Source organism: Pleurodeles waltl, chromosome 5 (assembly GCF_031143425.1).
Source record: "Pleurodeles waltl isolate 20211129_DDA chromosome 5, aPleWal1.hap1.20221129, whole genome shotgun sequence".
Lineage (NCBI taxonomy): Eukaryota > Metazoa > Chordata > Amphibia > Caudata > Salamandridae > Pleurodeles > Pleurodeles waltl.
The window spans coordinates 990,282,284-990,296,809 of NC_090444.1; the positions used below are offsets into that span (position 1 = coordinate 990,282,284).

At 43.2% G+C, this 14,526-nt stretch overlaps 1 protein-coding gene across 1 annotated transcript in view; it reads right to left on the minus strand.

The window, feature by feature from the left end:
• Positions 1-14,526, minus strand: part of ARHGEF33 (Rho guanine nucleotide exchange factor 33) — a 487,983-nt gene that overhangs the window by 320,316 nt on the left and 153,141 nt on the right. Inside the window, exon 9 of the mRNA XM_069236580.1 lies at positions 1,546-1,551. Within this exon, the coding sequence (XP_069092681.1) occupies positions 1,546-1,551 (6 nt within the window). The remainder of the gene's footprint in view (positions 1-1,545; positions 1,552-14,526) is intronic.

The window sequence follows — 14,526 nt, forward strand, 5'->3', positions numbered from 1 at the left end:
TATTGGAGAATATTGAAGTCAGACATGCTTTACTTTTTAAGGTGAGCCTAGAGCGAGGAATTCTTTAAACTCCTTGCGCTTGCTTTTTTTGGTTGAAGCTGTGGCACGTCTAACGGTTTGAGTGTGTGTGTCCTGTTTCCCTTGCGCTCCAAGGCGAGCATGTGAAAGTTGCTGCTTCTTGAGCTCCCCTTGACTGCATGTGTTCTGTATTCCCTTGTGCTCCAAGGCACACGTGTGGAGGTTGCTGCTTCTCATGCTCACTGTTACTCAGATAACAGTGGGGGGCGTGTGGGGAACTTAGTACTGCATTTGCCCGAATCGCGCTGATACATTATGTGCATCGGGCACCATTTTATAATTTTTTCTTCAACAACTAGACAGTTAAAATCTTTGTAGTCCCGTAGCTTCACTGGGGTGATTCATGGTATTTTGACCTTTTGTCAACCTATATTTCGGCAGGTAGCCATTTGTTTTAGAAAAGCTTTGGTATTTAGAGTGAAGAGTTCACACTGAGGTGATATTGATGGCATTAGATCGCTGATCTGTTTTGAAGACATTGGGTGTATTAGCTAGATAAACATTAGTTGCTCTATGGTTTTGGTGTTCTCTTCTATTACTTTATACAATGGTACAAGCTGAGGGTTCTCAGAATACAAGCCTGGAGGGAGGGAAAGCTTAGTAAGGCCATTGATTCATTTACTGAAGAAGTTTTCAAAAGAATTGATAAGAAATTGGAGATGTTTTTAACCAGATCTAGGGCTTCAGAGGAGGAGTGTTTATCGTCAGCAAATGAGACTGAGAGAAATATTAGGAAAAGGCATTAAGTTGGCAGGCAAAGAAAGCATTTGGATGCTGCCATTGAAGTGGTGGAAAAAAAAGAGATCTTCGGAAACTGACCATGACATCTGTGAGGACAGACATGAGGATGGTGATGAGGGCACACATGATGGGAATAATAAAGGCCCAAGTTATGTAAATGAAAGGAAGCCCAAGGGTCAAAAGCGCAGGTCTGTCCCTTCTGAGGAATCTTCTTGAAGTGCGGATTTAGAAATAAGGCCCATATTTATACTTTTTTAGCGTCACATTTGCGTCGTTTTTTGACGCAAAATCGGCGCAAACTTACAAAATACAATTGTATTTTGAAAGTTTGCGCCGATTTTGCGTCAAAAAATGATGCAAATGCAGCGCTAAAAAGGTATAAATATGGGTCTAAGTTGTTCAGCTGATTTGTCTTCTGAGTCTATGGAATGTGAGACCTTTAGGATGAAGGTTACTGGTGACCACTTTATGATGAAGGATGATGGTCATTCTAAAATGAAGGATGATGATGCTTTGACTGACCTGTTGGGCCAATATATGTTTGATCCACTTTTGATTAAGCATCCACTTTCCCCCAAGTGGGCGCATTCAGATCACATGGCTGATTATGTAAAATGTTTGATTTGACAGGAAATTATAAAGAAGCATGTGTCAGGTTGAGGTCTGAATGTCCAAGACTTTAAATTGCAGATAGAGTCTTAGGGCCTGATTTACAGTTTGGCAGACGGGTTACTCTGTCACAAACGTCTGCAGTATTACGATCTCATAATTGCCTATGGAGATCATAATATGGCAGATGGGATACCCATCACATTTGTGACGAGTAACCTGTCTGCCAAACTCTAAATCAGGCCCTTAGTTAGTCCAGAGTTAGCTCTAAAGATAATCATCTTTCTGGGTAAAGGTGACAGGATCCTAAGAAAGGTTTGGACAAAAATATAAGATCCTGTCAGAACAAGCTTCTTGATGTAGTGGGTCCTTTCATTAAAATTCTTGGCATGACAGAGGAAGCCTATGTATATAATAAAGGGATTGATGTGAACGAATTGCATCAATGGGTGCAAAGTCCAGTGTGTCTTTTGGGCAATGCAAATACAACCCTTTCTATTGAAAGGAGGAAAGGCCTCCTGCTTAAGATTGACCCAAAACTGGTGGAGCTAGCTAGTAATGAGAAAGGCCCCTCAGCTAGAGGTTTATTGTTTGAAGATGCCTTTATTAAGAATCTAAGGCCCATATTTTATACTTGTTTAGCGCCGCATATGCATATTTTTTGATGCAAAAGCAGAGCAAATGTGGCGCTAAAAAAGTATAAATATGGGCCTAAGTTTGTCAGGATGGCTAGGAGAATGAGGGGCTGGTTCCCTGGTCGAAATCAAGGAATCATCAGAGGCTCCTCTTACTAGAGACGTTTGAAGCTTCCAAAGTCAGGGCTCCTATCAGTCAGGGAGCTTTTACCAACAGAGACAAAGAAGACGGGAAAGAGGTGCCCATGGAGAGAAAAAGATTTGAGGATCTACAGGTTAAGTGTAGACCCTTCTGTTATCCCCTAAAAATAGGGCGGCAGACGTGCCCAGATTTACGACAAATGGGTTCAAGTAACCTTGGGTTTTGGAAACAGTAAGATGGTTTTGAATAAAGTTTCTGGTGGAACGGGTTCAGCCAAGGTTACCAAGGAATATGCTTTTTACAGCAGATCAGGTAAGGTTCATAGATGTGGGGATATAGGAGTTGATTTCAAAAGGTGCAGTGGTGCTGGAAGACAGTGAGTCTCCAGGCTTTATAAGCAACATTTTTCTTGTGCTTGTGGAAAAAAGGGCAAGGGAATGAGGCTGGTTATGAGTTAAATGATGGGGTGGTCTACCATCATTCCAAAATGGAGGGCATCCATCTATTGAGGGATATATTACAGAAGGGAGATTGGATCACTTGACTGGATCTGGAGGATACATATTTGACGGTTTCAATATGGAAGGAACAGAGGTTTTTGAGATTCATGTGGGAGGAGAAAGTTTGGAAGCTTGGGTGCCTTCCTTTCGGCCTGTCATTGGCTCACTGAGGCTCTATGAAAGTTCTTTGTCCAGTGGCAGCATTTCTGAGATAGAGGGGAATAAGTATGATTATTTATTTAGATGACACTTTAATCTTGGATCAGGACAAGGAGCTTTTGAAAGCACATATGTGGTTGCCTGTAAAAGTTTTGAAAGATTTCGGTTTTGTGGTGAACAGAAAGAAATTGGATTTAGTTCCAAGACAACAAATCCAGTTTGTGGTAGATACGGAGGATGGTATGCTACGGTTACCAAAGGAGAAATGAAAGAGAATAAGGAAGGGGTTAAAGAACATTCTGAAGTTGGATATGGTTTCATTAAGGATGTTAGCTCGAATTGTGGGCCTTTTGTCTTCTACTAAACTGGTTATTTTCCCAGGGCTCTTGCACTATCGAGCCTTACAGAGGCTGAAAGCAAAACACTTGAGGAGTGGGTTGCACTACTCACAGACAGTTTCTCTAACATTGTGGGTGAGGGAAGAGCTGATATAGTGGTTAAAAAATATGGAAGCCTGGAATGGGCAAGCAGTTTTTGGAGAGAATCTGGATTTGATTGTGGAATCAGATGTGAGCTTGGTAAGATGGGGTGCAAGATGTGGCTCTTAAGAACTAGTGGTCGCTGGACAGATCAAGAAAAGTATTTGTATATAAATTGTTTAGAGATATTAGCAGGCTCTTTTGCAATAAACTATTTTGCAGACAAAACTATTAAGTGTTCAGTATTGCTTTGCATGGACAATACATCAGCAATGAGGTATGAAAAGTTAGGAGAACCACGGTCGAAAGGTTTAGCAGATTTAGTGAAAAAAAAATGGGAGTAATGTCTACAGAGAGGTCTGAGGGTTCAGGTGAAACACATTTCAGGTATGAATAATTCAATAGAAGATAGGTCCTCATAAAATATCCATGATTAAAGCGATTGGATGCTAGATCGGAGTGTCCTCAAGGCAACAGAGAAACTATGGGGTTAATTTCAAGTGGATCTTTTTGCAAACAGACTCAGTGCTCAGTTGAAGAAGTTCTTCAGTTGAAGGCTAGATCCAGAGGCAGAGGGAGAATATGCTTTCCTTCAGGTTTGGAAGGGTCTTCCCCTGTACGTATTTCCATCATTTGCAATGATCAGCAGAGTGACAGGAATGATTTGTAGAAGGAAAGAGAGAGTAGTAGTGATCACTCCATTGTGGAGGTCTCAGGCATGGTATCCAATTAATGTTGGAAATGAGTGTAGACTTTCCTCTGATGCTACTGATGTTTTCAGAAATCTTACGGAGACCTCAGGGAGAGATTCAGTGTCTGGTCAATTCAGATTAAAAAACGTTAGTGTCTTGGAGACTTTCAGGAAAGTATAGAGAAAGCCAGGACTTTCATCAGAGGCTTTTAGGCTTATCGAGGAATCTTGGGCACCAGGAACTAGGAAGGCTTATCGATTGACGTGGAGTAAAGGGGTTTGCTGGTGTATGAAGAGGGATCTTGATCCTGTTTCAGTTACTGTAGTTCAAGTGATCAATGTCTTATTTTAATTATATGCTAAAGGATTAGTTTACAGGACAGTGAACATGTATAGATCAGCAATTGTAGCTAGTCGACAGATTATCTGTGAGAAAGGATATTATGGTGAGAAAACTTTTAAGGAGTATTAGGCTTGCTAAACCTCCAGGGTCTATGTATAACTCCATTGTGGAAGTACTGAGAGTTTTGAGAGTTGGGATTGTAATGATGAACTCAGTTTGAGAGATTTGTCTTTGAAATTAGCGATGTTGCTATGTTTGATCTCTTTTAAGAGAGTGTCTGATGTGTGAGCACTTAAAATATCATACAAGTCTTATATGCTTGAGGGGATATGTTTTCATTTAAGACAAAGAACAAAGACATATTCAGCTTCAATTTTCTACCCATATTTTGAGGTAAGAGAGAAGCTGTGTGTAGTTAGATGCACGAAGGAGTATGAAAACAGAACAGAGTTTTTAAGACCAGCTGGTGAGACTAAGGCCCATATTTTTACTTCATTTTTTTATGCAAAAGCGGCGCAAACTTACAAAATACAATTGTATTTTGTAAGTTGGCACCACTTTTGCATCACAAAGCAGAGCTAAAACAGTACAAATATGGGACTAAGGGGGTCATTCTGACGACCGCGGGAGCACCGCCAACATGCTGGCGGTGCTCCCAAGGGCATTCTGACCGCGGCGGTATGGCCGCGGTCAGAAACGGAAAACCGGCAGTCTCCCGCCGGTTTTCCGCTGCCCTGAGGAATCCTCCATGGCGGCACAGCTTGCTGCGCCGCCATGGGGATTCCGACCCCCTCACCGCCATCCTGTTCCTGGCGGTTTTGACCGCCGGAGGGGTGTCGTGGGGCCCCTGGGGGCCCCTGCAGTGCCCATGCCAATGGCATGGGCACTGCAGGCGCCCCCGTAAGAGGGCCCCTAAAAGATTTTCAGTGTCTGCCATGCAGACACTGAAAATCGCGACGGGTGCTACTGCACCCGTCGCACCCTTCCCACTCCGCCGGCTCCATTCGGAGCCGGCTTCCTCGTGGGAAGGGGTTTCCCGCTGGGCTGGCGGGCGGCTTTCTGGTGGTCGCCCGCCAGCCCAGCGGGAAACACAGAATAACCGCGGCGGTCTTATGACCGCGTAGCGGTATTCTGTTGGGGGATCTTTGGCGGGCGGCCTCCGCCGCCCGCCAAAGTTAGAATCACCCCCTAAGTTTCTTATTTCTTTTAACTTTCTTTGAACTTGCATATTGTTGGCCTCCGGGTCTTGACATAAAATGTAGATTTTCCACAGCCCTGGTGGACAGAAAATCTGGATTTTACTAAAGACACAGAGGCTAATATTATCCCTCCCTATATATTTCCCTTCTACTAATATATGTTATTTTGTTTTTCAACAGGTCAGGTTTAGAGGCATGATGAGATTCATCGGAATCTCATGAAGGATGGGGAAATCATTAGAAACAAGTTTTGTGTTTAAGGATTGTTTATTCACAGCTGGATTTCACAACTTCAATAAAAGAAGGTAGAGGACTTGTTGCTAAGGGGTTTTATAAGCTTTGGAATGGTTTAATGTTCTATTTTTTAACAGCTTTATAATGGCTGCTGAGTTGTGGCAATAAAGGATTTATTGCAGAATATTAGCCTCGATGTCTTTAATAAAATCTATATTTCATATGTAAAAGACATCTAATCCCTATTCTATGACAGCACATGAATGTTTCATTTATCTTTGCTCTAAATCCCTTTTTATTATTATTTGTTGACACAAAATCTTAGTCACAAAGTGTTTTCTGCGAAGATGAGACGTTTTGCACAGAAGCAAGGGATTTCTCCTATCTATTGTACTTCAAAGGATATGTCTACATTTTGCCATTTGTTTAGGCAAAATTAAGAAACTTAACTTTAAATTAGAGGATGATGGCTTAACCCTATCGCCATTATTCAATCAATCTAGAGTACTAATTTCTTTGGGTAAGCTACTTACAGACTGAAGAGTCTGAAGACATTTCTCTCTAGTTTTGTTACCTTTCCTCACATTTTTACAAGCATAATCAGAAGGGCCTATTGTTTTTTCTGTTTTTTCTTTACCAAATGTTTTTTTTTACCCAGTCCATAGCTGATCTCCCTTGTGGTCGGACACACTAATATCTTTCACTAATTTAAAACTCCTCATTATAGTATATCCTATACAGTCAGTATCCAATTAATAAACACTTGCCAAGATATCCTGATAAATATTTTTATAGCATAGTCTTTTTGATCCCACTGTTCTCCTGCAAAGCATTCTAACTGCAGAATGTTCCTGGTAATAAGTAACATGTTGCCCCACATTACATCCGAGCCAGGAACATATGGTTGGTTAAATAACCTCAAAACATTGGTGGAAGATCTCTAGTTGTTCAAGAACTAAAGCTCTGGAGGGCTCTGAACTCAACCATGCCCCCAGCACAAGAGGTAAGGGGTCAGGGTGCCCCTACCCTGGCCCCTGGCCCCTTTTCCTTTTTTGGGGGGGGACTCAGTTGAAATCGAGTCCCAAGATGGCTGCCAACACTTCCTTGTTGAAGTGTTGGCAGCCAATCAGATATCTGCACAGTGACAGTTGGATCCGCGGAGGATCCATGTCCCTAGAAATCAATATTTTTAAAGTCTAATTTCTGAGAAACTACTGAACGGATTTACACCAAATCATTAAACGCATGCTTTCTGGAACAAGCGTTAGCTTTCTATCAAATTTGGTGTAATTCCGTCCAGCGGTTTGGGCTGTAGTTCTGTTCAAAATCCCTATAGGAAAATGCATGAAGAAAATGTGTTTTGGGAACCCTCTTTTTCTTGGTCACCACTTAACGGATCGCCCAAAGCTTTCAAACCAGCAGGTGAACTGAGCAAAGTATAAGTTTTGAAAATTTAGTAGATTCATCAAGTGGCATCAAAGTTATTGGAAAAACAAAAAATGCTCTTCCTATGGAAACTAGGTCCTAACTATAACTACCTACTGGTGACTGCCAGTAGATTATTTAGCTAGTCTAATATATATATTAGACTAGCTAAACAACAGGTTGGAAAGTGTTTTGCTGCTGGAGATATGATGTGCATTAAATGTGGTACTTAAGAGCTAAATACGTCTTCCCTAATAGCACAAAAGGGCTTTTGACTAACATGCAATAACTATACATTGTTCCATGCTTTTTACTATGGGCTCTCAAATACTATATTTGTATTTTAAACAAAATTAAACCATATTTCAGAAACAAACTTGGGTTCTTATGAATGTAAAGCCCACAACGTTATCTAGGCTTCTGATGACATTATTAAACCAATTCTCCAGTGCTGGTCTCATTGTTTATGCCCTGTCTAGAAATCTCTTAATTGTCGGTGCCAGCAACCCATTATTTACATTCGGTATTCATTAAAACAATGCCACCAGCCCTCTTCATTTCTTCACCATTGCTTCGACAATTGGCCCACAATTCCAATTCCACTCTTGTCAACAGTGAATTGCTTGGTCAGTAAGATTTGGAGGGTGGGTTTCTGAGCTTCAGATTTTTCAACAAATGCGACAAGCAGGGCACATGAAAAGGGATATAGGGGCAGTGGGACGGAAGATGAATGTAGATTGGCAGGTAAATTAAAGAAAACACAATATTTTATAAAATAACCAACATTTTTGAAGACTTTCAAAGCAGATAGGGACTGTGTTTATGTAAAAATTCCTATCGAAATCCAAGAGGCACCTCACCATACCCTACTGAAAGCACCTGTATCCAAGTATTTGCCAGAAAATACATTTATTAGGTGGGTGTAACACCCCATACACCCCCATGAAACAATGCCCCTGCTTGTCAAACATAAATGTCTGTTATTATTGATGATTTACCTGGCACACAGCAAGATAGAGTATATACTTTGGGGCTAATTGACAAAAGTAAATATACGAGTGTATATCTACTTGAGTGGATCTACTTCTACACCTAGACATAACTCTCTACTTGTTTTGCTATTTAACTGCAAATTTACACCTACGTGTAGATTTACATGCTATTTATAATCATTCTTGATGGAGGAGAGGGCTATCATTACCCAGTTGAGGCTTCGCCCTACCCCGTACTCAACAATAGTAATAATGAGCATATATATATATCTTAACTGAAAAAAAACAAAGGTTAGAAGGATGCTATAGTTAGGAGATAGTATAAATAATACCTCAGAAATTCACTGAAAAAACAAAGGTTACAGGGACCTTTTAGTGAGGTTCTGAATTTACTCGTACAAAACCACAGAAATTCACATTAGTTAGAGTTATCTAAAGAAACTATAACTCGTGCCCTAAGGTAACTATAAGTCACGCCACCGCCATGCACAGTTTTTTTGTCAAAAAGTTTACTGCAAATATTACATTGATATTATCAATGATGTTAAGATGTCATGAGTTACGTAATTTGTGGGGTAATTAGCAGTGCATGGTGAGGTGCGGTGGCCAGGCCCTGAGGCCAACCCCCTATAAGCACCCAACCTTGCACTTTGCACGGCATTTGCCCGTGTACAGCAGGGGTTGTCTACAAGGCCTGGCCTGAAGCCAGTCCCTGCAGCTAACCCCCCTAATCCACCTAACCCAACTTAAAGCCAAACCTCTGGACATGCTTACCCAACTCTTAAACGTTTATATTCTGTTAGGCACTGTTCTAAAGGCCAGTTAACCTGCTATGGTCAGGTCTTTACTTAAAAAGCCCAATCTTGACCCATCAGTTTGATCTTGACTGATGAAACTATACGCCAGTTTCTCTCCTTTCCATTCTATCTAAAGTGCTGGAATAACATGTGAACAAACACTCACGAGGTACGCAGAACTTATTGGCCTGCTCCACCATTCCCAATCAGGCTTTAAAGCAAGCCACAGCAGAGAGTCAGCCCTCCTTGCTGTGATGGATTATCTCAGGCAACAGCTTGATAATGGTGGCAATACAACACTTAGGCCCGTATTTATACTTTTTTTAGCGCCGCATTTGCGCCGCTTTTTGACGCAAAACGGCGCAAACCTACAAAATACAATGGTATTTTGCAAGTTTGCGCCGTTTTTGCGTCAAAAAACGACGCAAATGCGGCGCAAAAAAAGTATAAATACAGGCCTTATTTTTTGGGATCTTAGTGCTGCTTTCGATAAGGTGAACCACAATATCTTACTTCAAAGACTAGCAGCCATGGGGGTACACGATACGGCCTTATCATGGTTGGCCTCCTTTTTATAAAATTGGGTTTTCCAAGTCCACTCCTATCAGTATCACTCTGAGCCACTCCCTCTACCTTTGGGATCACTCGAGGATCCACTCTCAGTTCAACTCTGTTTAACTTGTACGTACGATCACTGGTGGACATTTTAGGGAATTGTGGACTTACCCTTCTTTCATATGCCGATGACACTCAGATTATTGTTTACTGTCATCTCAATGGAATCACAGAAGAGAGACCCTAAATAGCTGCCTCACACAAGTGTCGACTTGAATGAATGCCAACTCCCTCAAGTTAAATAGGGACAAGACTGAGGAGTTATTAGTAGGCAACCATCCTCACCTGTGGGGCCCCCACTTGTGGGAGTGGCTCCTAACCCCATGCCCTTAGTCATGAATCTGGGAGTGTGGCTTGATTGAAACATATCCATGAGTCATCAAATTACTGGGCAGAGTTCATGGAGTTTCACACCGTCATCGAAAAACTCTGTGGAATTCCTCAAAGGTCTGCGTGCAGACGGAGTACTCATCCACCCATACAGTAAATGCTCTCTGCGATGTGTGGTTGTAGGGTTATGTGGCAGTACATTAATTATAATGCTCCAAGCATCATCGGCTAAGCAATGGGTGTTAGGGTCAACGAAGCGGAGCAGCTCATGAACCCCTTCTCGCCACACCCCGAAGAGGCACTTAAAACAGAGCAGATATCTATCTTTTCTAGCACAATAAACTCATCTACACTTCATCCTTCCCCTCCTTCTGAAGCCACCTTGTATTGTGTATCCTCTGCCCTCAAGTTTTACTGACCCACTGAGACCATCAAGGGTTCACTCTTCCTCCCTTCCCCTCTTCTTCTATTTCCCACTCATCTCACAATGTTATAACTCCCACTCTGCACTCTCTGCCACTCTACCCTGGAGAACTCACCACACCTATGCCACCACGGCCCTTCCACACCATAACTAATCTCCCTGGTGCCACTCCCTTGCCATGCCCAGCTACACTCTCTGACCTCAACCCTGTGCCACTCACCACACCAGGCCATATGCTCCTTCAACGATGTTGTGCAGGTCGGTATACCACAGCCACATATCCAAAGGCTGCCCCTCCATGCTCTCCAGCCTGGCCGAGAGCGCACTGGAGGAGATACTGTTGCTGTAGTTGCCACAGCCATCAAGCTCTGTCTCTCCCTGCTGCGTCTGTCAGGGCGAGTCACCTCTGTCACCGCTCAACGCATGTCAGCTGCTGCCCAGGCAACTGCACACATTCCCCTGGCAATGACGCACAGCAGAGAGATGAGAGAGAATGCGGAAGCATGCCAGCAAACTCTGTTCCTCTGATGGTAGGCAGAGTTTTTTGCCGGACAAAAACTCTGAGAACTCCACTGGCGGAGTGGACTCTACCACCCACCGCTCCAAATTACTAAGGTGACTGCCAAGTGTTTTGGCATTTTACGATGGCTTAGGGAAATTTTGGGATGGATCACTTATTCTGCACAAAAGAACCATAGTCCAGGCTCTGGTTATCTCCAGGCTAGATTACGGTAATATTCTTTATCTGGTAGTCAAAAAGTCCTTCTCTGATGACTTCAGATCGTGCAAAATGTGGCTGCAAGACTTTTATTACATCCCCCCCAAATTTTATTCTACAGCTAGTATGCTTTGAGAACTTCATTGGCTTCCAATTGAACGTCGGGTTCAATTTAAGGCACTTTGTTATGTTCATAAGTGTCTTTGCAACTCAGGCCCCAGGTGTCTCAATTCTCTGGTATCACCATATATACCCACCCGGGCTTTGTGGTCCAGTAACTTGGACTTTGCTACCATTTCCCGAATCAGAAAAGCTTGGCAAGAAGGTTGTGCCTTCTTCTTTTTAGGACTAAACATACGGAACTCCTTATCTCCTAAATTGAGGGCCTGTCGTTTTTTTACGTTTTTCCGTAGGAAGTTGAAAGTTCACTGCTTTAACCTGTGTGTGATGTGACTATGGGTTTCGAATGGTAACTTAGTCCTGGGAAACCCTTTCTGGGTAGCCATGCACTCTACAATTCTATTTACTAGTAATAATAATAATTAATATTGTGAGGTCATAAGATTTGCATATGATGCACAAGATATAGCCTGCATGGCTGATTTGATAGTTATAGATTATGGAACTTTCCCATAACTGGCAAATTTTACTTCTTCTTATGTTAGATTTTCCTTTGTAACCTTAAGTTCACTTTAACTATTCTGTGTTAGGTCAATTTTGGAGGTTTTTTAAAAATATGTTAAAATGTTATAACCAATCCTATCCATAACTTCACGTTGACTACAGTAGTTCTGTGACTTTCTGGGATTTTTTGATGATATACTACATCCAATTTATATGAAATAATTCGCACACCTGTGCATGATGGGTATTGGCACTAGGGCTTGGCTGGTGGTGAGACCCTGAGCCGAACCATTCATGGGCAAAGGGCATGAGAAGCAGGAGTTGGCTCCTTAAATATAATATTTTTGTATTATTTTTTGGGAGTTCCACAAACACCATCGTGGGTATGCAAACACTTAAGACACTTGTGGGCCCATGCTAGACCTCTTGCAGGGTCTGGGAACCAGTTTCAGGTCCACATACCCATCAAGCTCCCGTATCCTATTAAATGTTCGTATTTTTTAAATTTCGAGACACAAATAGTCTCTAACCTTTCAACCCGTTCCTTTCCCACAACACATTTTCTTTATGCGAAAACCTACTGAAAGGATTTACATTGAAAGAAGCAAACACACTTCCCTGAGTAGAGTTCTAAATTTACGCCATGTTTGGAATAATTCTTTTAGGGCCATATTTATACTTTTTGACGCAAAACTGCGCTATCGCAGTTTTGCGCCAAAAAGATTAGCGCCGGCTAACGCCATTCTGAAGCGCCATGCGGGCGCCGTATTTATTGAATGGCGTTAGCCGGAGCTAGCAGACCGGCGCTGCCTGGTGTGCGTGGAAAAAAACCACGTACACCAGGCAGCGCCGGCGTTGGGGAAAATGGCGTTAGGGCGTCTTAAAATGGGGCAAGTCAGGTTGAGGCAAAAAAATCGCCTCCACCCGATTTGCGGCATTCTTAACAACGCCCAGACGCCATTTACATGACTCCTGTCTTAGTAAAGACAGGAGTCATGCCCCCTTGCCCAATGGCCATGCCCAGGGGACTTATGTCCCCTGGGCATGGTCATTGGGCATTGTGGCATGTAGGGGGGCACAAATCAGGCCCCCTATGCCAAAAAAAAATATTAAAAAAAAAAAAATTATACTTACCTGAACTTACCTGAATGTCCCTGGGATGGGTCCCTCCATGCTTGGGTGTCCTCCTGGGGTGGGCAAGGGTGGCAGGGGGGGTCCGTGGGGGCATGGGAGGGCAGCTGTGGGCTCATTTTGAGCCCACAGGTCCCTTAACGCCTGCCCTGACCCAGGCGTTAAAAAGAGGCGCAAATGCGGGGTTTTTTGCCCCGCCCACTCCCGGACGTGATTTTTGCCCGGGAGTATAAATACGACGCGAATTTTTTTAGACGGGAACGCCTACCTTGCATCTCATTAACGCAAGGAAGGCGTTCACGCAAAAAAAATGACGCTCATTCCTCATACTTTGGCGCTAGACGCGTCTAACGCCAAAGTATAAATATGGCGTTAGTTTTGCGCCGAATTTGCGTAGAAAAAAACGACGCAAATTCGGCGCAAACGGAGTATAAATATGCCCCTTAGTGTTTTTTGTAAAGGATAAAATAAGACATGTCACTTTTGTGTTCCTCCCACATCTATCCCCCAAGTCCGATCTGCACAAAACCTGACCTGCAGATAAAATTTGTTTTGGAAAGTTTTGTTCAGATACATAGGAAGAAAAAGTTAAAACTCCGAAATAACCATATCTACAGAATTGCTATTGCCAACTAAGTTATATAGATATGATAGTACACAGTTCTACACCTACCTGAACTTAAGAGTCCTGGCACGTTTATTTCTCCTGTCCTGGGCTCTGAAGAAATTAGAGCAAACCTTTGAGATCTGAGTAGCTACAATTGTAACAGTTAGGCCCATATTTATACTTTTTGACGCTAAACTGCGCTAACGCAGTTTAGCGTCAAAAAGTTTTGCGCCGGCTAACGCCATTCTGAAGCGCCATGCGGGCGCCGTATTTATTGAATGGCGTTAGCCGGCGCAAGCAGACCGGCGCTGCCTGGTGTGCGCGAGAAAAAACACGTACACCAGGCAGCGCCGGCGTAGGGGGAAAATGGCGCATGGGCGTCTTAAAATGGGGCAAGTCAGGTTACGTCGAAAAAATCGTCGTAACCCGACTTGCGCCATTTATTTTCGACGCCCATCCCCCATCAACATGACTCCTATCATTGTAAAGATAGGAGTCATGCCCCCTTGCCCAATGGCCATGCCCAGGGGACTTCTGTCCCCTGGGCATGGTCATTGGGCATTGTGGCATGTAGGGGGGCACAAATCAGGCCCCCCTATGCCAAAAAAAATTATTAAAAAAAAAAAAAAAATACTTACATGAATGTCCCTGGGGTGGGTCCCTCCAGCCTTGGGTGTCCTCCTGGGGTGGCCAAGGGTGGCAGGGGGGGTCCCTGGGAGCAGGGGAGGGCACTCTGGGCTCATTTTGAGCCCACTTGTCCCTTAACGCCATGCCTGACCCAGGCGTTAAAAAGCGGCGCAAATGCGCCGTTTTTTGCCACGCCCACTCCCGGGCGACTCTTTTGCCCGGGAGTATAAATACCACGTAAAGGTCTGGGAGTCATTTTTTAGATGGGAACGCCTCCCTTGCATATCATTAACGCAAGGAAGGGGTTCACGCTAAAAAATGACGCACATTCCGGGAACTTTGGCGCTATTCGCCTCTAACGCCATAGTATAAATATGGCGTTAGTTGGCGTTAGTTTAGCGTCGAATTTGCGTCGAAAAAAACGAC